The 21,225-nt window shown below is 41.8% G+C and overlaps 1 protein-coding gene across 1 annotated transcript in view; it reads left to right on the top strand.

Annotated features, from left to right (window-relative positions):
• LOC137633905 (lisH domain-containing protein ARMC9-like) overlaps positions 1–19,854 on the top strand; it is a 24,435-nt gene extending 4,581 nt beyond the window's left edge. The window contains exons 3-21 of the mRNA XM_068366144.1: positions 11–124; positions 239–385; positions 1,912–2,027; positions 2,307–2,416; positions 2,715–2,848; positions 2,966–3,124; positions 4,070–4,281; positions 5,687–5,788; positions 6,322–6,538; positions 7,236–7,343; positions 10,196–10,303; positions 10,889–11,000; positions 11,870–11,918; positions 12,451–12,544; positions 13,736–14,039; positions 14,751–14,887; positions 15,113–15,566; positions 16,149–16,266; positions 17,706–19,854. Coding sequence (XP_068222245.1) covers positions 11–124; positions 239–385; positions 1,912–2,027; positions 2,307–2,416; positions 2,715–2,848; positions 2,966–3,124; positions 4,070–4,281; positions 5,687–5,788; positions 6,322–6,538; positions 7,236–7,343; positions 10,196–10,303; positions 10,889–11,000; positions 11,870–11,918; positions 12,451–12,544; positions 13,736–14,039; positions 14,751–14,887; positions 15,113–15,566; positions 16,149–16,266; positions 17,706–17,913 — 3,003 coding nt within the window. The 3' untranslated portion in view covers positions 17,914–19,854. The remainder of the gene's footprint in view (positions 1–10; positions 125–238; positions 386–1,911; positions 2,028–2,306; positions 2,417–2,714; positions 2,849–2,965; positions 3,125–4,069; positions 4,282–5,686; positions 5,789–6,321; positions 6,539–7,235; positions 7,344–10,195; positions 10,304–10,888; positions 11,001–11,869; positions 11,919–12,450; positions 12,545–13,735; positions 14,040–14,750; positions 14,888–15,112; positions 15,567–16,148; positions 16,267–17,705) is intronic.
• Positions 19,855–21,225: the final 1,371 nt, after the last annotated feature.

The raw sequence follows: 21,225 nt of genomic DNA, 5'->3' as shown, positions 1-21,225 counted from the left end.
CTAATTCTAGATTTGGCGCGAACTCCGATCCCAACAACGGCAGCCATCTTTGGAAGCTCTCACCTTGGAGTTCTACCTTCACGTGTACTTCGCCACGCTACCCGCGCGTCATGGACACCAGGAGGTGCGTTCACTCCCCCGTTTTCCAACGCGCGTGGCGTCAAGTTTACGAACCGCTAGACCCATACGAAATTGCTCGGGCCGCTGGCGTGGTCTAACACATTCTTCTTCTTTGCAGGATCACATTGCCGCCATGAGGGTGTTCAGGCAGTTCCTGGAGTCCTGCCCGAGTACCGTAGGAGCCGTGCCGGAGCTCCTGCCCTATTACGCCCTGCCGTATGTCTCGGAACCCACCCAACACCCGTCCTTTGTCCAAGTCTTCCAGGTAAGCCTTAGGCCTAGTTTGCATTTGCCATATGCCTATAATGTTTACCTAGACCGACTTTTCCATTTTAGCCTTATTTTACTGCTTTAATTTGCCATTGGCCTATGTTTACCTAGACCGACTTTTCCATTTTAGCCTTATTTTACTGTTTTAATTTGCCATAGGCTTATGTTTCCCTAGACCTATTTTTCCTTTTAGCCATATTTTACTGCTTTAATTTGCCATAGGCCTCTTTCCTTAGATAGTTTTCCTTTTTAACTCTACTTACCATAAGCCTATAATGTTTCCTTAGATATATTTTATATTATAACCCAATTTAACCGTGAAAGAATGAATATTTTAACAGTATATAGTTTTCAAACACTAATTCCTATACCTTCACAGTCTCTCCATCAGTCGTTCTGGCTCTCCACACAAAAAGCACCGCTCTACGAACGCTAACCTTTTTACGGCTGCTAACTTTAACCCTTTTCCCTTTCATTCACATTGCACATCCACACTTAATTTCATAAAGGAGCAGTTGGTTCAACAGTATCTTTTCCTTTAATTGAAAGAAAACTTACGGAAACGAGACTGCTAGGTCTAGGCCTATTGAAAATGTAACTGCTCAAGCTTGATATTTTCTTGTGGTGTCTCCAACCTTACCATCCTTGTAAACTGAGGATGGGGGAGTTTGGGGGAAGCCTATAGGTCTAACTGCTGAGTCATCAGCAGCCATTGCCTGGCCTTCCTTGGTCCTAGCTTGGGTGGAGAGGGGGGCTTGGGCATTGATCATACATATATATAGTCAGTCTCTAGGGCATTGTTCTGTCCCTTGCCTTTGCCATTCATGAGTAACCTTTAAACTTGAAGCTCAAAAGTCTTAGTTTTTATGGAAGGTACAGCGTTCATCTCACATTTGCTAGGACATGGGTCAGACACAAAACAGCTGTTTATAGGTATCCGGGTCAGATAAGATTGTGAAAAATGATCATAGCAGACACCGATACTCACGGTTCGGCGGACTGGTGGCCCATGCAAGAAGAGTGGTCCCAGAACCTACCAAACGTGAGCGGAAGTTGAATATGCCATTAACTAATATTGAAAAACTGTAAAATCCCTGAAAAGTATTTTCATAACATGCAATTTTACAATATGGAATAATAGCTTCTCAGAATTGCAAAAAATGTTACAGTGGCACTTTGCTAATAAAGTTCGCGGAAGAAATGTCTGGGAGTTTTCTTTATGGGGATTTGACATGAGAATAATAATGTCATATTGACCAGTAACTTGAGAGAGAGAGAGAGAGAGAGAGAGAGAGAGAGAGAGAGAGAGAGAGAGAGAGAGAGAGAGAGAGAGAGAGAGCAAAATCTCGGCGCAATCAATTGGTCTATTCCACCGACTTCTCTTTGTTAGCGATTGATTCTCTCTAAAGTCATATCTATTCACTGCAGATTACCTACAGTGCTCCCCCAATCCCGCACGGTAGTCATTTCCAAATTTTCATAACTCATGTTTGGTTTCTTCTTCTTGTTCGTCTGCGACAGGAGACCTGGGTCCAGGACCTACGCGATCGCCTGTGCGCTTGGCTGAGCCGACGGCAGAACACGCAGCTGCCGGCTTTAATCACCTACCTCAGACAGCATAGACACAATGCCAATAGGTGAGTATCTCGAAGCAGAGGCGTTCGGCTTAATTGATAGTCATACGTCGAGTATTTTTCAAGAGCACCTTTAGATTTGCACCGGAAATGAAAGATACGTTGGTTAGTGAGACGAGTTATAACGTTGAATTTGATCAAATTTTGTTGATATATCAAATTTATATAATAGACTCATGACGCATCATTCACTGATATCATTTTTGTCGGGGTAGAAGATTTCTGTACAGGAATTATACAAGTGATGTGACATGTAAACAAAACCTTTTCTTCTTCTCCAAGTGTTGGAGCAACCCTCCTGGCCCAAGAATCGGCCGCGACTGCCGTCAGATCGCAGAGAACGCTACGGCGCAGGCTGCAGAGACTCAACGACGACTACCAGAAGCTTATCGGTGAGACGCGTGGCTTTTCTACCAGTCAGTCGCGGAAAAACTTTCTCGTTTATCACGTTACTTAACCAAAGTCTTTCTTAACGTACCAATTACTCCTTCGAAATTCTGACTCTCTGAAACTTCAATCTATTTATTAGCTTAATATACATAATGTTTTTATTACTACTGTATTATTATTACAAGCTTAAGCTGCTGCCTTAGTTAGATAAGCAGAATGCTACAAGCCCACGGAAATTAAGATAACACAGTAACGTAGCAAGTTTTCACCAACGCAAGTCATTTTTCCTTACGTACCCAGGAGTCTCCTCGGAGCTGACGCAGGCCTTGGAAGCGTCGGTTAGAGGGGAGAGGGTCGACCTGGAGACCACCTTGGCAGCCTGCACTCACAGATTCCCCGAACTGTTCAGCCTGTGCCTGACGGCGGACACATCGGTAAGGCCGTGCCAAATACCTGTGAATCTCTATCGTAAGCCGAAGTAAACGGAGTGAAGACGTGATTGAAATTCATTTTCAGTTAGTAAGATATTTTAAGTCGTGTCTTCCCCGCAGGCCGGACCGGCGACCATCCTCCTGGAGTCCATGCAACGATGCGACCGCAGCCCTAAAGGTGCCTCTCATCTCCCCGCCCTGGATTTCGAAAGGGTGCGAGGCGACCTGGGAACTGCCCCGGACACGCACGTCCTGCTCCTCCTCCAGGCTCTTCGACACGTGAGAATTGCTAATCATACTTTCAACTCAATTTTAATTTGGACTTTGTATTCATATTCTTTCACTCTTAACTGTATAGTTCAGTACTGATAAAAGCAGTTTCTGACAGAGTATGTGAGGACACCATACAACCATGGATGGAAGACCTTAGAGACAGCTTCACTGGCTAACATAGCAAATACTTACCGAGAGTTGCTTGCTTTGCGTGATATACTTGTGCGTTGATTCAGTCACTGGTTGGAGATAGTCAGTTGCTGGAAATAGACTTTAAGCCCCAATATGAAATAGACTTTAAACCCCAATATGAAATAGACTTAAACCCCAATACAAAACAGACTTAAACCCCAGCATAAAACAGACTTACAGCCTAATACCTCATTTAGTAACAGACTTCAACCCCAACACAAAACAGACTTAAACCCTAATACAAAATAGACTTAAACCCCAACACAAAGGACTTAAACTCCAATATAAAATAAAACTTGAATACTGCTTAACCATTTTACCCCCAGGCTATTTGGAACTTTCCAACCCTTAACCCCCAGGGGTTATTTTTATTTCAAGCACATTTTGCAATATGTAATTTTTAAATTGCTCTAACAGCCTTAATTTTCGTCATAGAGAGGTCAGGTTGGTGTCATTCTTTTGGAAAATGCCTGAAGTTTCTCATAGTTATAAAAAATATGTAAATGAAATGTAAAATAGAAGATTTTTGCAAGGACGTACCAGTATGTCCATGGGGGTTAAGTGATGAGTTTTGTGAGACGTACCAGTACGTCCATTGGGGGTAAAAGGGTTAATCTAAATGCAGCATTACTCATAACACAGTCTCATGTGATTAGGTAATTGCGCAATTGTATAACAAGTGAGAAAACGTTGACCGACATCACAATTAATCTAAGACAAAACACGATTTTCCATTAATTTTTTCTTCCCACCCTACAGAGGATGACCCGCGTCACGACCGGGAGCGTGAGGAACGCGGTCGTCACGTCGTACGTCCGCGGAGACGTCCTGGGTGTCCGCAACGGCTCTAGGTCGTGGAGCAGGATCTGCGCCGCTCTGAAACACTCCCATCACCAGCTTCTGGCGCAGACGGCTGCCCGCCTGATCAATGCCCTCACGGCATTCAACGCCGGGCGGTCGTACCTTGCCGGGTTAGTCCGAGGCGCTTTCGTAATATCTGTGTTTGTGGACGCAGTAATACTAATCTTATTCTGGGGTTTAAGTAATTTTTCATTGTACGAAGTCAGTTAAGGCCTCATTTAAAAGCTGAATATTTGTAATTAACCCTTTTACCCCCGGGGTATCTGGAAATTTCCAACCCTTAACCCCCAGGGGGTTATTTTTTTCCCAGCACATTTTGCAGTATATTTTCCTTAAATTGCTCTAACAGCCTTAATTTTTGTCATAGAGAGGTCAGGTTGGTCTCATTCTCTTGGAAAATGCATGAATTTTCTCAAAAAATTATCAAAAAATATGAAAAACAAATTCTTAAAGCCTTTTTTTGCAAGGACGTACCGGTACGTCCATGGAGGTAAAGGGATGAGTTTTGCGAAACGTACCAGTACGTCCTTTGGGGGTAAAAGGGTTAATTGTAGTTTATTAAAAAAAAAATGGAAGAACAACTATAAAATGTCAAAATGACTTGTTGAACTTAGAAACCAATCATTGGAATTTAAAATGGTCATTAATTATTCTTGTTTTAAGTAGAATACCAAATTGGGTCTACTAACAAGTAAGCGATATTTCGGTTTAAAGCAAGTGGCATTGGACAATGCCAGTCTTCTAAGAGTTATTCTTCCTTATCAAAGAAGGCTTATTCTCGTTCACTTTTACCTGTAAGAGAGTCATCTTTGCCCGAGGCATGTTAATTCAAACTTAAATTCCTAAAACTATTAACCCTTTTACCCCCAGGCTATTTGGAAATTTCCAACCCTTAACCCCCAGGGGTTATTTTTTTTTTTTTTTTTCAAGCACATTTTGCAGTATATTTTTTTTAAAATTGCTCTAACATCCTTCATTTTCATCATAGAGAGGTCAAGTTGGTCTCATTCTCTTTGGAAAATGCCTGAAGTTTCTCAAAAAATTATCAAAAATATGCTAAAAAAAATTGATAGCATTTTTTTGCAAGGACGTACCAGTACGTCCATGGGGGTAAAGAGATGAGTTTTGTGAAACGTACCAGTACGTCCTTTAGGGGTAAAAGGATTAAGTCTTGTTTCACGTTAAATGTCGCTAAGTGACGTCATCTGCGGTGTGCGTGACTGCAAAAAGTTATTCTTTTTTGTACTTGCTAATAACACTAAATTTCTATACTTGTTTACAACGAATGCAAACATCTTTAGCTTGTTTTATTTAAGGTCAGAGTAGGTAAAAATTGCAAATCTAGTGAAAGCTAGGTTTTTTAAATCATAATCTGTCAGTAGGTAAAAATAAAAAATCTACGGAAAGCCATTTTTTTTTCAAATCACTACCTTGGTAACAGTAAGTAAAAATTTGCAAATCTAGTGTAAGCCAGGTTTTTACATCCCAAATTGCTCTTTTATTTCATCCACACAGCGAAGAAGTGTCTAAAGTCCTCCTCTCCGCCCTGAAGGTCGAGCAGCCCGACCCCGCGGCTACTGACATGGCCTTGGCCGCGCTGCAGAAGCTCTCGATAAGGCAAGTGGCGGATGACTTTTACTTTCGACTTGTTTAGTCAGGTCATTGAAATTTAAAGTATTGCGGCTAAGGGCCGTCCGGTTCAACCGCTACCGGTTTCCTAGGGAGGAAGCGAAAAGTCTGATCTGTTCGAGTAAAGAGTCCAGAGCCTGGTCACAGATTAGTCCAAGTACTTGATAAAAAAATACCAGTTGAAAAGCAGAATGCTATAAGCCAAGAGGCTCCAACAGGGAAAATAGCCAAATGAGGAAATTAAACAAGTTAAAATAAAATATTTCAAGAACAGTAAAAACATTAAAAGAAATATTTCCAATATAAACTATAAGAACTTTAACAAGAAGAAGAGGAATAAGATAGACTAGTGTGCCCAGGTGTACCCTCAAGCAAGAGAACTCTAACCAATGTTCTCGTAGTTCCGTTGCGTACTGTTGCTTGCGGACGATGCACAACCTTGTAAACGCGAGCATGCGATCTTTCTCGCAGACCAGCGGGTCGTCAATCTTAAAACAAACCTTTTTTTCTAAAATTTACAGAGACGAAGTCCAGGGCGTCCTCATCCGCGACGGGTGCGTCGAATGGCTTGTCGAAACCCTGAGCAAGGCGAGAACGCTTCCTCCGTACACGCAGGAGTACGCGGCCGCCCTCCTGATGAACCTGACCCTGCGATCGGCCGGACGCGCTCGATGCGTCCCTCTGGCTCCGACCTTACTCCCGTCCCTCACGCAGCTCCTTGCTACGGTTCCAGCCCACGTGAGTAGTAATTCGCGACGAGTTAGCCGAAAGTTGTCGTTGCCAGTATGAAATACAAGTGTCTTCACGACGATGTCCCTTAACTTGGCTCTTTCTACTATATTAACTAAAGGATTTTGATGTAACTAACAAGCAAAACTTTTGTGACACACAGTTCAACTTGACTTCAATTTCCTGCTGCTACCTTAACTATCTTGCGGATAGCTGCTTTTTAAACCATCTCCTTCTTTTACCTGCTACTTAAAGCTTTCAAACTCTCATACGAGAGCTCATTAACCCTTTAACCCCCAGGCTATTTGGAATTTTCCAACCCTTAACCCCCAGGGGCATTTTTTTTTTCAATTACATTTTTCAGTATATTTTTTTCAAATTGCTCTAACAGCCTTAATTTTCATCATAGAGAGGTCAGGTTGGACTCATTCTCTTGGAAAATGCCTGATGTTTCTCAAAAAATTATAAAAAATATGCAAAAAAAAAATATAAATAGCAGTTTTTTGCAAGGACGTACCGGTATGTCCATGGGGGTAAAGGGATAATTTTTGTGAAACGTACCAGTACGTCCTTAGGGCGTAAAAGGGTTAAAGCTTTTAAACTCTCATACGAGAGCTCATTAACATTCTAGAAGCATAAATACTACGTGAGATACCCATAGAAAAATGCTCAAATTCCAAGGAACGGTTTAAATCCTACCCGCCAGGTTATCCCATACGTGACGGGAGCCCTCTACAGCCTGCTCTCCCATCCCACGCTTCGCCAGGAAGCCTTCGATCTCGGCCTCGACTCGACTCTCCGGAGGCTGTCGCAAGTAAGTTGGATTTAAGTTTCTCCTTAGCGAAGATGACGTCAGTTCGTGCTCTCGCTTCCATATCGAGTTTAACTTACTGCTTTACTTGTGAAGCCGATTAGTCAATCGTTTACGTTTGTGAAGCCGATGAGTCAATCGTTTACGTTTGTGAAGCCGATGAGTCAATCGTTTACGTTTGTGAAGCCGATTAGTCAATCGTTTACGTTTGTGAAGCCGGTTAGTCAATCGTTTACGTTTGTGAAGCCGATTAGTCAATTGTTTACGTTTGTGAAACCGATGAGTCAATTGTTTACGTTTGTGAAGCCGATTAGTCAATTGTTTACGTTTGTGAAGCCGATTAGTCAATTGTTTACGTTTGTGAAGCCGATGAGTCAATTGGTCAATCGTTTACGTTTGTGAAGCCGATGAGTCAATTGTTTACGCTTGTGAAGCCGATGAGTCAATTGTTTACGTTTGTGAAGCCGATGAGTCAATTGTTTACGCTTGTGAAGCCGATGAGTCAATCGTTTACGTTTGTGAAGCCGATGAGTCAATTGTTTACGCTTGTGAAGCCGGTTAGTCAATTGTTTACGTTTGTGAAGCCGGTTAGTCAATCGTTTACGTTTGTGAAGCCGATGAGTCAATTGTTTACGCTTGTGAAGCCGATGAGTCAATTGTTTACGTTTGTGAAGCCGATGAGTCAATTGTTTACGCTTGTGAAGCCGATGAGTCAATCGTTTACGTTTGTGAAGCCGATGAGTCAATTGTTTACGCTTGTGAAGCCGGTTAGTCAATTGTTTACGTTTGTGAAGCCGGTTAGTCAATCGTTTACGTTTGTGAAGCCGATGAGTCAGTTGTTTACGTTTGTGAAGCCGGTTAGTCAATTGTTTACGTTTGTGAAGCCGGTTAGTCAATCGTTTACGTTTGTGAAGCCGATGAGTCAATTGTTTACGCTTGTGAAGCCGATGAGTCAATTGTTTACGTTTGTGAAGCCGATGAGTCAATTGTTTACGCTTGTGAAGCCGATGAGTCAATCGTTTACGTTTGTGAAGCCGATGAGTCAATTGTTTACGCTTGTGAAGCCGGTTAGTCAATTGTTTACGTTTGTGAAGCCGGTTAGTCAATCGTTTACGTTTGTGAAGCCGATGAGTCAATTGTTTACGTTTGTGAAGCTGGTTAGTCAATTGTTTACGTTTGTGAAGCCGGTTAGTCAATTGTTTACGTTTGTGAAGCCGATGAGTCAATTGTTTACGTTTGTGAAGCCGATCAGTCAATCGTTTACGTTTGTGAAGCCGGTTAGTCAATCGTTTACGTTTGTGAAGCCGGTTAGTCAATTGTTTACGTTTGTGAAGCCGATGAGTCAATTGTTTACGTTTGTGAAGCCGGTTAGTCAATTGTTTACGTTTGTGAAGCCGGTTAGTCAATCGTTTACGTTTGTGAAGCCGATCAGTCAATCGTTTACGTTTGTGAAGCCGATCAGTCAATCGTTTACGTTTGTGAAGCCGATCAGTCAATCGTTTACGTTTGTGAAGCCGATCAGTCAATCGTTTACGTTTGAGAAGCCGATCAGTCAATCGTTTACGTTTGTGAAGCCGATGAGTCAATCGTTTACGTTTGTGAAGCCGATGAGTCAATCGTTTACGTTTGTGAAGCCGGTTAGTCAATCGTTTACGTTTGTGAAGCCGATCAGTCAATCGTTTACGTTTGTGAAGCCGATCAGTCAATCGTTTACGTTTGTGAAGCCGATGAGTCAATCGTTTACGTTTGAGAAGCCGATGAGTCAATCGTTTACGTTTGTGAAGCCGATGAGTCAATTGTTTACGTTTGTGAAGCCGATTAGTCAATCGTTTACGTTTGTGAAGCCGATTAGTCAATTGTTTACGTTTGTGAAGCCGATGAGTCAATTGTTTACGTTTGTGAAGCCGATTAGTCAATTCTTTACGTTTGTGAAGCCGATTAGTCAATCGCTTACGTTTGTGAAGCCGATGAGTCAATCGTTTACGTTTGTGAAGCCGATTAGTCAATTCTTTACGTATGTAAATTGACATAAAGGCGTATGATTTTACTTAATATATAAGCATGTATAACTACACCGTTCTTTTATAAGAAAAGTAATACGTAAAACTTTGATTATAGATATTTATCATTGGTAAGTATAAGCTGCTTTAGTATACAGTAACTAAAGATATGTACAGAATGGTACTTGTAGAATCTAAATTTCAAGTGGTGGAATGAAACATCAGTAGTAATATTCCAGACCTCACTCAAGGGAATAAAAACCCAGGTGGTCAGATCTAGGATTGATCAGTTGTATTACGTATCTCTTAATTGGTGTGCCAATCAGGTAGCAAAGATCGGAAGGGTCATCCACTGACCTACGTTCTAAATAGAAGTTACTATTTTGCCTTCTTATCGGAACGAGAAAAACCAGATCTTCCTGGACGTACGAGTAGTAGAACACGTATGAAATGCGTCCGCAGAGTTACTGCAAAACATAAGCTACCAATTGCATTCCTATCGGAACAAGAAAAACTAGATCTTCCTGGATGTGCGAGTAGTAAAACACGTATGAAACGCGTCCGTGGAGTTACTGCACTTGCGAACATAACTGTTAAAATTACTCAAAACAAACTTATCAGAACAAGAAAAACCAGATCTTCCTAGATGTACGAGTAGTAAAACACGTATGAAAGGCGTCCGTAGAGTAACTGCACTTGTGAACATAACTTAAAATTACTCAAAACAAACTTATCACAACGAGAAAAACCAGACCTTTCTGTATGTATACACGTATGAAAGGCGTCCGTAGAGTAACTGCACTTGTGAACATAACTGTTAAAATAACTCAAAATAATATAATCTTCCTTTTCTAGGGTGGCAGCCAAGAACAACGGCGTCAGCTCGAATATATCATCGGAGAAATACAGCGAGACCCTCCTATATCCCCGCCCCCCTCGCCGGACCCGACGCTCGACTTGGAGGCAAGTATATACGATCTTCTAAGGCCACTGACTCCCTGAAGGGATATTTCAGCTCGCAAACTTCCATAGATAAGAATATGCCATAGATAAATGTATCCTGGTCTTCCACTGTCTTCGGGTAGAGTGCTCTTGCTTGAGGGTATGCTGGCACTATCTTATTTCTCTTCCTCTTGTTTTTTTTTTTTTTAAGTTTTTAGCTTATTTATTAAAGATCTATCCTAATGTTGTTATTATTCTTAAAATATCTTATTTCAATGGTTCAGTATTTCTCTTGTAGTGTATTCATTTCCTTGTTTCCTTTCCTCACTAGGCTATTTTATCCTCGTTGGAGCCCTTGGGCTTATAGCATCCTACTTTTCCAACCAGGGTTGTAGCGTAGCTAGCAATAATAAGGTCAAAACAGAACACAAAATGATTAACTTCTTTTAAAAATGCTGTAGGAATTCATAATAAAAATTTAAGACCACCTGACTGAGGACAGTGGAAAGTAATACACCACTTTTCGACTTGAGAACCGAAGACGAAGGATTCCTCTACCTTATATAACCAAGCCGTTGAACTTCCCTTTCTCATCCCCTTCAACAGGAAGACCCAGAATGGCTAGAGGAGGAACTGGACGTCGACGACCCGGTCAAACCCCCGCCTCACGCCCCTACGGGAGAGGAACTTCTATCCTGGCGATACACAATTCACGCAGGTGAGGCGGAAGGCGGTCTACGGTGGCTGGTTAGACTGAGAGTGTTAAGAGCCATGATTGTAATTTTGAGGGATTTATATCATTCTTAGTTTTATTAACCCTTTTACCCCCAGGCTATTTGGAAATTTCCAACCCTTAACCCCCAGCGGTTAATTTTTTTTCAAGCACATTTTGCAGTATATTTTTCTTAAATTGCTCTAACAGCCTTAATTTTCATCACAGAGAGGTCAGGTTGGTCTCATTCTCTTGGAAAATGCCTGAAGTTTCTCAAAAAATTATCAAAAATAAGCAAAAAAAATTTAAATAACATTTTTTTGCAAGGACCTACCGGTACGTCCATGGGGGTAAAGGGATGAGTTTTGTGAAACGTACCAGTACATCCTTTGAGGGTAAAGGGATGAGTTTTATGAAACGTACCAGTACGTCCTTTGGGGGTAAAGGGATGAGTTTTGTGAAACGTACCAGTACGTCCTTTGGGGGTAAAGGGATGAGTTTTGTGAACCGTACCAGTACGTCCTTTGGGGGTAAAGGGATGAGTTTTGTGAACCGTACCAGTACGTCCTTTGGGGGTAAAGGGATGAGTTTTGTGAACCGTACCAGTACGTCCTTTGGGGGTAAAGGGATGAGTTTTGTGAACCGTACCAGTACGTCCTTTGGGGGCAAAGGGATGAGTTTTGTGAACCGTACCAGTACGTCCTTTGGGGGTAAAGGGATGAGTTTTGTGAACCGTACCAGTACGTCCTTTGGGGGTAAAGGGATGAGTTTTGTGAACCGTACCAGTACGTCCATGGGGGTAAAAGGGTTAAGGGAAAGAAAACAATCTTTCTTCGTTTACTTCCTGGATTCAAGTCTTATTTTTCCCTTTCCAGAGGAGAGGACGCTAGACAGCGACAGGTCTATGGAGGGACGGCAACCAAGGTGCGTTATGAATTTTGGCCATATAATCAGGCACTGGACCCAGGGAGACCAATCAGTGTTGCCTACAATGCGCCAATTTTATTGTCAGTTTAATCTGGGCGAGCCCATTTCATGTTCGAATTAGGGTCAAACATTACTAATCTAGCGACAAAATTAGACTTAAAAAAGGCACATGGAACTTTATCAAATATACTTTTAGGTGCCCAAGCCACCTCTCCACCCAAGCTAGGACCACAGAAGGCCAGGTAATGGCTGTAATGACTCAGTAGGTAGAAATATAGGCTCCCCCATGCTCCACTCCTTAACCCACAAGGATGGTAAGGCTGTAGTCACTACTAAAACCTATCGACCCTGAGGTCTCAAACTCCCATCCAACAGACTGCCAGACAGAGACGCTTTAAATAAACTACAGCCCTGAAATTAAATTCAAAACTATTACGATCTGATGACCGTGTATAAAGTAGTTCCGACAAGTCTTGTTTCCGATAGAAATAAGTCTTGATTCGTACTCACTACCTTCTTTCTTTTCTAGATCGGCGCCAGCCCTCCCTTGGGTGCCTCTCCCCTCCCTGACTCTGCCGAGGCCAAATACAGACGGGGCTTTACAGTCGCACACCAGTAAGCGGGTAAGACCCTCTAGCTCATCCTTTGCTAATCACTTTTCTGAATTGAGAAAAGGTCGAAGGTTCGGGTTCCTGTACGTATAGGATTAATTAATAATTATATAATATTAATAATAACAACATTAATAATACCCCTGTATAGACAATCTAAGCAACAGTAGTGTTAAAATATATTATTGTACAATGGTTAAAAAAATATACAAGGAGAGACTTTCGGATACTGCTCCGTATCCCTCTTCAGTCCTAACGACGGTTAAACAATGGAGGGAGAGTTACAACAGTGAAGTCGTTATTATTTTTTGTTTTTTCACTGCTGTAACGCTCCCTCCATTGTTTGACCGTCATTAAGACTGAAGAGGGATACGGAGCAGTATCCGAAAGTCTCTCCTTGTATATTTTTTACCATTGTACAATAATATATTTTAACACTACTATGGCTTTTGATTGTCTATATCGTTACGGAGGTTCCTTAGTTCATTAATAATATAGTTATACAATATTAACCATCATTAGCCTTGCTTATCCTTAAGTGTTACTAAACACAAAAGTAAAACCCACGTTACGGCATTTTCCCCGACGTCACGTCGGTTTGTGCGTCGTAACATGACCATCAAACATTTTATTGTATAGTACTGAACTTTATATGAAAGCTTATTAACACAATTTACACACATATACCAAGGCACTTCCCCCAATTTTGGGGGGTAGCCGACATCAAACAAATGAAACAAAAACGGGGACGTCTCCTCTCTACATTCCTCCCAGCCTGAAAAGGGACTCAACCGAGTTCGGCTGGTACTGCTAGTTATTAATGTAGGTACTAGATATGATTTTTACGATAGCAGCTTGTAAGCATATTCCACGTTCGGAACGTGTACAAGTCACTTTATAAAGTGAAAATCCAACTTACGTCAGTTCTCTTGAAACCAATTAAAAGAAGTATGACTGTCTTTTTATCTCTTTCCGTCAGTTCTCTTGAAACCAATTAAAAGATGTATGACTGTCTTTTTATCTCTTTCCGTCAGTTCTCTTGAAACCAATTAAAAGATGTATGACTGTCTTTTTATCTCTTTCCGTCAGTTCTCTTGAAACCAATTAAAAGATGTATGACTGTCTTTTTATCTCTTTCCGTCAGTTCTCTTGAAACCAATTAAAGATGTTTTTTTATCTCTTTTACGAAAACACACAAAGCAGAACCGCGCAGCCAACGGCCAGTGGGACTACCCGAGCGACCCGGAAGAGAGGGGAGGCGGCCAGCTCTTCTCCGGCAGGTCCTCTCTCTCGGAGAGCTTCTGCCCGGCGAGCAATGCCTGGACGCGGAGGGAGTCCGTGCACTACGACCCCGCGGAGGTCGAGGAGAGGCCCGAAAACGTGTGGATCCGCGGTCAGGACGAGGTTCGGGACTGGGCCATGTCCCTGAGATCGGGGAATCGCACGCCCCGGCGCCTGTCGCAGCGCACGTCCGCAGCCGCGACCCCGATTCAAGAGATTGCGTCAGGTGAGGAATATGCGATACCCTATGGTTGGGACCAAAGGTGCTTTCAAGGAAGACCAGGCAATGGCTCCCAATTATACCAGTGGATTTTCGTAGTGGTGAAGTTGCAGGAAACAAACTGTACTCCTTCGCCTTATTGATACATTGCAGATATACTGGCTGAATCATCAGTTAGCATTACTGGCCTTTCCTGGTCTCCAGTCGCTGTCTTTCGTCTACTGTCTATTAACTCTTTCACCCCCAGGCTATTTGGAACTTTCCAACCCTTAACCCCCAGGGGTTATTTTTTTTCAAGCACATTTTGCAGTATATTTTCTTTAAATTGCTCTAACAGCCTTAATTTTCATCATAGAGAGGTCAGGTTGGTCTCATTCTCTTGGAAAATGCCTGAAGTTTCTCAAAAATTTATCAAAAATATGCAAAAAAAATGTAATTAGCAGTTTTTTGCAAGGACGTACCGGTACGTCCATGGGGGTAAAGGGATGAGTTTTGTGAAACGTACCAGTACGTCCATGGGGGTAAAAGGATGAGTATTGTGAACGTACCAGTACGTCCTTTGGGGGTAAAGGGACGAGTTTTGTGAAACGTACCAGTACGTCCATGGGGGTAAAGGGATGAGTTTTGTGAAACGTACCAGTACGTCCATTGGGGATAAAAGGGTTAAGATGTCCTGTTTAATCGTATGACTGATGCCCCAGGCCGTTTTATCCCCAGATAACGTCCCGCCGAGCGAGAGAATGCAAGAGATGGCTCCCCCCAGAAACGAACCCGTACCGTACGCTCACGAAAGCCAGGAAGGTGAGTTGCCGCCGTCCTCTTACGATCAGGAATCGTCTCGAGATAGAATTCAGGTAAATTCTAACTCTTTGGTTTGATAACCTAACGAAATTAAAATCACAAATTGGTAGTTTCATCTTGAGATTACAGTTTACTCTAAAAGGATCTGCTTAGATAAAAAAAACAACTTCAAAATCTACTATCGATAAGTAAAGGTTTTATAGTTAATGCCGTATTAACCGGCATTTTCTCGTTATCCTCTTTCGGTTGCGTATTAACAGGCTCTTTCTCCTCGACAGACGGCGTACGGCGACCCAACCTACGACAAAATGAGTAGTTCTCCCGCTACGGATCCCCCCGCTCAGAGACAGGAACGCCAGCCCCTGAGGGTGGCGGAAAAGAGGCAGATTTCGATCGACGACCACGAGGCGCTCCTAGTTCCAAGGATCATAAGCACCTCGGAGAAGTCCTCCAGCGGGGGAGATTATTCCGAAGGGGAGAACCAACTCGATATGGAGGGGGCAACCGGAGCCGAAGCTGAGGAAAGCAATCCTCCGGTGGGTGACGAACGAGAGGAAGAGACGGGGAGAACCGAGGAGGAGAACTCCGACGAGGCTCCCCCACCTCCCGCGGCAGAGGAGGAGGAGGAGGGAGCCGCGGACGAGAGGGCGGCGGAAGAAGCAGAGGCCGTTGTGCCAGCGGAAGAGCCTCCCACTGAGAAACCAGAGGAGGGGACAACTAATAACACCACAAGTAAGAAATGGTGTTAGATTTCTTCCTCACTTGAAGTTTATGTTTCTTAGGTTTGTCTCCCAAGTAGAACTTGAAAGTAAACGACTGATCAGATACCAGGTGTATTTGAAGGGTTTTCACTATCAGAGATATAAATCAGATCATTTTAACCATGAAACTTAAGGGAAATACGAGTTCAGATAAACGTGGTATGGTATAAGTCTGAAATAGGTCGCCTTGTAAAGATGTCGATAAGTCTCTCCAGCGTACAAATTATATATCAAAGTTGTGGAGTTGTATAAATCTTATGGCTGGAAGCTCTTGTCTTTGAAAATGTTTTAGCGGCTCAAACTCGCAACAGATGTAATGTGGCAGACTTCGAAGGGTCTTAATATCTGCGAATTTAATAAGTATGTGGGAGAGGAAGGTGATATAATGCGATTTCTATAATTCTTTATATCTTTTGCTACATTTTTAGCTTTTCAAAAAAAAAAAAGATGTAATAATTATGTTTCTAAAATTGTCCCAAATAGTATTAAGGGTCAGGGAATGAGTTGGGATAACAGCAATCCTTCTAATTCCAACGCCTTGTTTGTTTCTCAGTGTACGACGTCGTCGCCAGCAAGATTCTCGAGCAGATAGTCGGCCAGTCGAGGGAAGTGCCTTCGGCAACGTCCACTCCCGATAACGATCCGCTTCTGAAGTCCCTGCCCCAACGCAAGTAAGCATCGTCGGGTCTCGCAACCGTGTGCTTTTGCCGTACGAATCTCGGCCTGATCGGCGAATCGCTCGAGTGAATGAATGATTTAAAGTTTTCAGGCATCCTGACATCTAAGGTCATTGACGCCGGTCGCTCGAGTGAACAGCTCGCTGTCGAGTGAAGAACGAATTGAGTCAAAGTTGAGCAATATTATTTATATAAAGTTTTATGATTATTTTGGCTTTGAAGTACACATGTAACATAAATCAAATGAGCAATTAAAGTTTAGTTCTGATTTAACCAATAAAAATCAAATGAGTAACCAAAGTTCAGCTCCGACTTGACTTATACTCAATGCAGCGAGCCAGATATCCTCGAGCATTTCACGGTCGCGTCCAGGGTCAAATGAAGGCTTAAAGTTAGAGTTCTGATATTTATCCAAATTTCACCCAGACACGGAGACGGAAAAGACCCACGGCAAGATGTCAGTGCCGCTCCTTTCTTTAATTTCAATATTAATTATTGCATGAAACCTTTTCTAAAGATTTTTTAATGAAGGAAATAAGACTCTAATTTGTATTGTATTATAACAATCAAATGAAAATCTATCCAATTTGGATTTTTTAATCAAATGAAAAACTAACATTTTTAATACAGGTTTGACTTGTTAATCATAAGTCATATTTATAGCATTGATGCCGTTAAGTGTGAATTTTATATTGTTATATTTTATATTTATATTTTTATGTTAATAAATGACAGATCTATTTTAACGTTGTTATCGATCTTAAAATAAGCGGCTCTTCTGGGAGAAGGACACTCCAAAATCAAACCATTGTTCTCTAGTCTTGGGAAGTGCCATAGCCTCTGTACCATGGTCTTCCACTGTTTGGGTTAGAGTTCTCTTGCTTGAGGGTACACTCGATCACACTATCCTATCTTATCTTATTAAAGTTTTTATAGTTTATATAGGAGATATTTATTTCAATGTTGTTACTCTTCTTAAAATATTCTATTTTCCTTTTTTCCTTTCCTCACTGGGGTATTTTCTCTGTTGGAGCCTCTGGGCTTTTAGCATCCTGCTTTTCCATCTAGGGTTGTAGCTTAGCATTTAATAATGATATATATATTTCTTTAACTTCTCATATAGCTTATCTACTTACTTTCCTCACTGGGCTATTTTTCCCTGTTGGAGCCCTTGGCCTTGTAACATCCTTGTTTTGAACTAGGGTTGTAGCTTAGCATTTAATAATAATATTTTTTTTTACTTCTCATATAGCTTATCTACTTACTTTCCTCACAGGGCTATTTTTCCCTGTTGGAGCCCTCGGCCTTGTAACATCTTGATTTTGCAACTAGGGTTGTAGGTTAGCAAGTAGTAGTAGTAGTCGTAGTAGTATAAAAAAAGTAAATTAAAGTACAATAGATCGTCAAAACCCTAATCTCTTCTTTCCCGACAGAGTCACCGAATACAAAGCCGCCTTCAGCTCCAGGCCCCGAATAGCACGCACGCCTCCGAGGTCGGCCGACGTAGCCGCGGGACACGGCGGACCGCCCGACGCACACCCCAGACACCAGAACCGCCAGAGAGGGGACGCCGGTTCGCCGAGAGCGGTGTTACCGCCCATTTCATCCAATAATCACAACTATACGAAAGCAATGACATAGCTGCGTTTCAAACGCAGGCTTGTGTCTACGTCGTTTAAGAGAGAGAGCTCTACGTCGTCTAAAATCAGTCTATAATGTCTATTCTTAAATCAACATTGCTAAATTATTATTATCAATTGCTAAGTTACAACCCTAGTTGGAAAAGCAGGGTGCTATAAGCCCAGAGGCCCCTACAGAGAAAATAGCTCGGTGAGGAAAGGAAAAAAGGAAAATAAAATATTTCAGGAAGAGTAACAACAATAAAATAACTATTTCCTATATAAACTATAAAAACTTTAACAAAGCAATAGAAAAAGAAATAAGATAGAAGAATGTGCTAGAGTGTATCCTCAAGCAAGAGAACTCTAACCCAAGACAGTGGACGACCATGGTACAGACGTTATGGCACTACCCAAGACTAGAGAACAACGGTTTGATTTTGGAGTTTCCTCCTAGAAGAGGTGCTTACCATAGCATTAATCGATTCTAACTATGTATGAAACTTGTGTAGGATCGAAGACGTACTAGACATTCCGACAACTACAAAGAAAATTGTGGATTGTAAATAGTACTTGTGAGTTTTTTCATCGACGTATCTGATCTACCAATAAATGCAAGAGTGGTTGCAAGGCAAATCAGGTTTGACATGCTGTACCTCAGTGAAAAACACGGTAATACCCCTACATACGTCGGCTCGACGTACCGAAGTTCCCATTTTCAAGTATTAAATAGAAATACAAAATCCCCTAATGTTGTTTTATCCCACTTAACATGTCTCTTAACCCTTTTACCCACAGGCTATTTGGAACTTTCCAACCCTTAACCCCCAGGGGTCATTTTTTTTCCAAGCACATTTTGATATACATTTTTCAAATTGCTCTAACAGCCTTAATTTTTGTCATAGAGAGGTCAGGTTGGTCTCATTCTCTTGGAAAATGCCTGAAGTTTCTCATAGTCATAAAAAATATGCAAAAAAAAAAAATGTAAATGGCAAGTTTTTAGCAAGGACGTACCGGTACGTCCATGGGGGTAAAGGGATGAGATTTGTGAAACGTACCGGTACGGCCATGGGGGTAAAGGGATGAGTTTTGTGAAACGTACCAGTACGTCCTTTGGGGGTAAAGGGATGAGATTTGTGAAACGTACCGGTACGGCCATGGGGGTAAAGGGATGAGTTTTGTGAAACGTACCAGTACGTCCTTTGGGGGGTAAAGGGATGAGTTTTGTGAAACGTACCAGTACGTCTATGGGGGTAAAGGGATGAGTTTTGTGAAACGTACCGGTACGTCCTTTGGGGGTAAAAGGGTTAATCATAAAGTAACAATTGAGTGCGGGGATGTACTTCACACGGAGGCTAATAATGTAAGTACAGTATCCATTTTCTATATATTGATAGCAAGTTTGCCATTACTTTTAAACGTTCAGAACAAGTACTGTACATTAAACATCGAGTCTCTTCGTACCAGTTAACGACATACGGTGGGGTATTACCGTAACGCAACCGGTTGCTTCTGTGATGTGAGCATCGGAAGCCGGCTTTCGTTTCACGACTTCCCTTCGTCGTAATCAATTTCAGGTCTGTGCCTTATTTAATGGATCTTAAACTGTATTATGTGCCTTCCGCAACTTACCGTCCTGAGAACGTCACCTCGTTCTCGTATCGTCGGTGGAAGCACCAGATACCTTTGGCATCTCGAGACGACATCCTTCGTCGAAGACGTCGTCTGGCCTACGTTATGAAATACCGTCAGTATTGGAATTTTGTAAGCTTTTGTACGTCCTCTAGCCTCCTCTAGCTCGACCGAGTTCTCGGCGCTGTCACGGCGCGCGAGACGAGGTTATTAGATCGAATCTATGAGTATTTGAATTACCTCAATTATGACTAGAAAGTACGATAAAGAATATATTATTTATCTACGAAATATATATGTTTGCTTACTCAGCACATTTATTAATGCTATAGATCACATAAATATATTGGAACTATTATGAATGTGTTTAATTCACACCCTTAGCTTGTGGGAAATGCAAACGTTGAAATCGATATAAAACACTATCGAAGCAGATTGTCCTCGGGACGGATTCGTTAATCAAGAGTTCTCCGACGTCCCAAGATCGAAGATCATTGATGTCGTTATCCTTAGGAACTCTGACTCTATGGATTCTCTATAATACAGACGAGTAGAGTCTTTGGGACGATGAAAATTTGCATAGGGCTCTATACAAAAAAAAAAAAAAAAAAAAATATAATTAAAATATTACCCTGGGATTCACCACAGTCCCTTTCGAAAGTCTGAATATTGTTTACGCAAGTTTGTGATATTCTCCCACCGATAAAATTCCTAACGAATATTGGAAGCGATGAAAATAGACAATGGTCACATTAGAATTAATATTAAAATCATCATCATCTCCTGCTACGCCTATTGACGCAAAGGACCTCAGAATTAGAATAGGTGTATGGTCCAAGGTAAGAGAACTATGAAGAAAGAGGAAATGTATAAAATAATAAGAAAAGACAATCCTCGCAAGGAGAAGCCTTCGCGCAGACGGCATTTCTGTCTGGATCCGTCTTCTTGGGTGACATAAAGTTACCGCACGATTGCAGTCCTCAAAAGAAAATAAAGTTATTATAGCCAGTTAATAGGGAGAATTCCGGAAGAGAGACGTGTGTAGTTTCACTCAACCGTAGCCAAATGTAGAGACGTGCTCAGTTTCACTCAACCGTAGCCAAATGTAGAGACGTGCTCAGTTTCACTCAACCGTAGCCAAATGTAGAGACGTGCTCAGTTTCACTCAACCGTAGCCAAATGTAGAGACGTGCTCAGTTTCACTCAACCGTAGCCAAATGTAGAGACGTGCTCAGTTTCACTCAACCGTAGCCAAATGTAGAGACGTGCTCAGTTTCACTCAACCGTAGCCAAATGTAGAGACGTGCTCAGTTTCACTCAACCGTAGCCAAATGTAGAGACGTGCTCAGTTTCACTCAACCGTAGCCAAATGTAGAGACGGGCTCAGTTTCACTCAACCGTAGCCAAATGTAGAGACGTGCTCAGTTTCACTCAACCGTAGCCAAATCTAAAGTGAGCTCAGTTGTTTATGCTTAACCCAGCTCTCAAACTGAATCACATCTACGTATATAACGAAGATTTGAATTCGTGCAGGAAGCAATTTCTTGAGAAAAAGTGATTTTCCGTAACATTTCTTAACAATAAGTGACTTTACGTTACATTTCTTAACAAAAAGTGACTTACCGTAACATTTAACAAAGTGACTTTCCGTAACATTCAACAAAAAGTGACTTTCCGTAACATTCAACAAACAGTGACTTTC

Source organism: Palaemon carinicauda, chromosome 43 (assembly GCF_036898095.1).
Source record: "Palaemon carinicauda isolate YSFRI2023 chromosome 43, ASM3689809v2, whole genome shotgun sequence".
NCBI lineage: Eukaryota > Metazoa > Arthropoda > Malacostraca > Decapoda > Palaemonidae > Palaemon > Palaemon carinicauda.
This window is presented reverse-complemented; position numbering and strand designations above follow the sequence as displayed.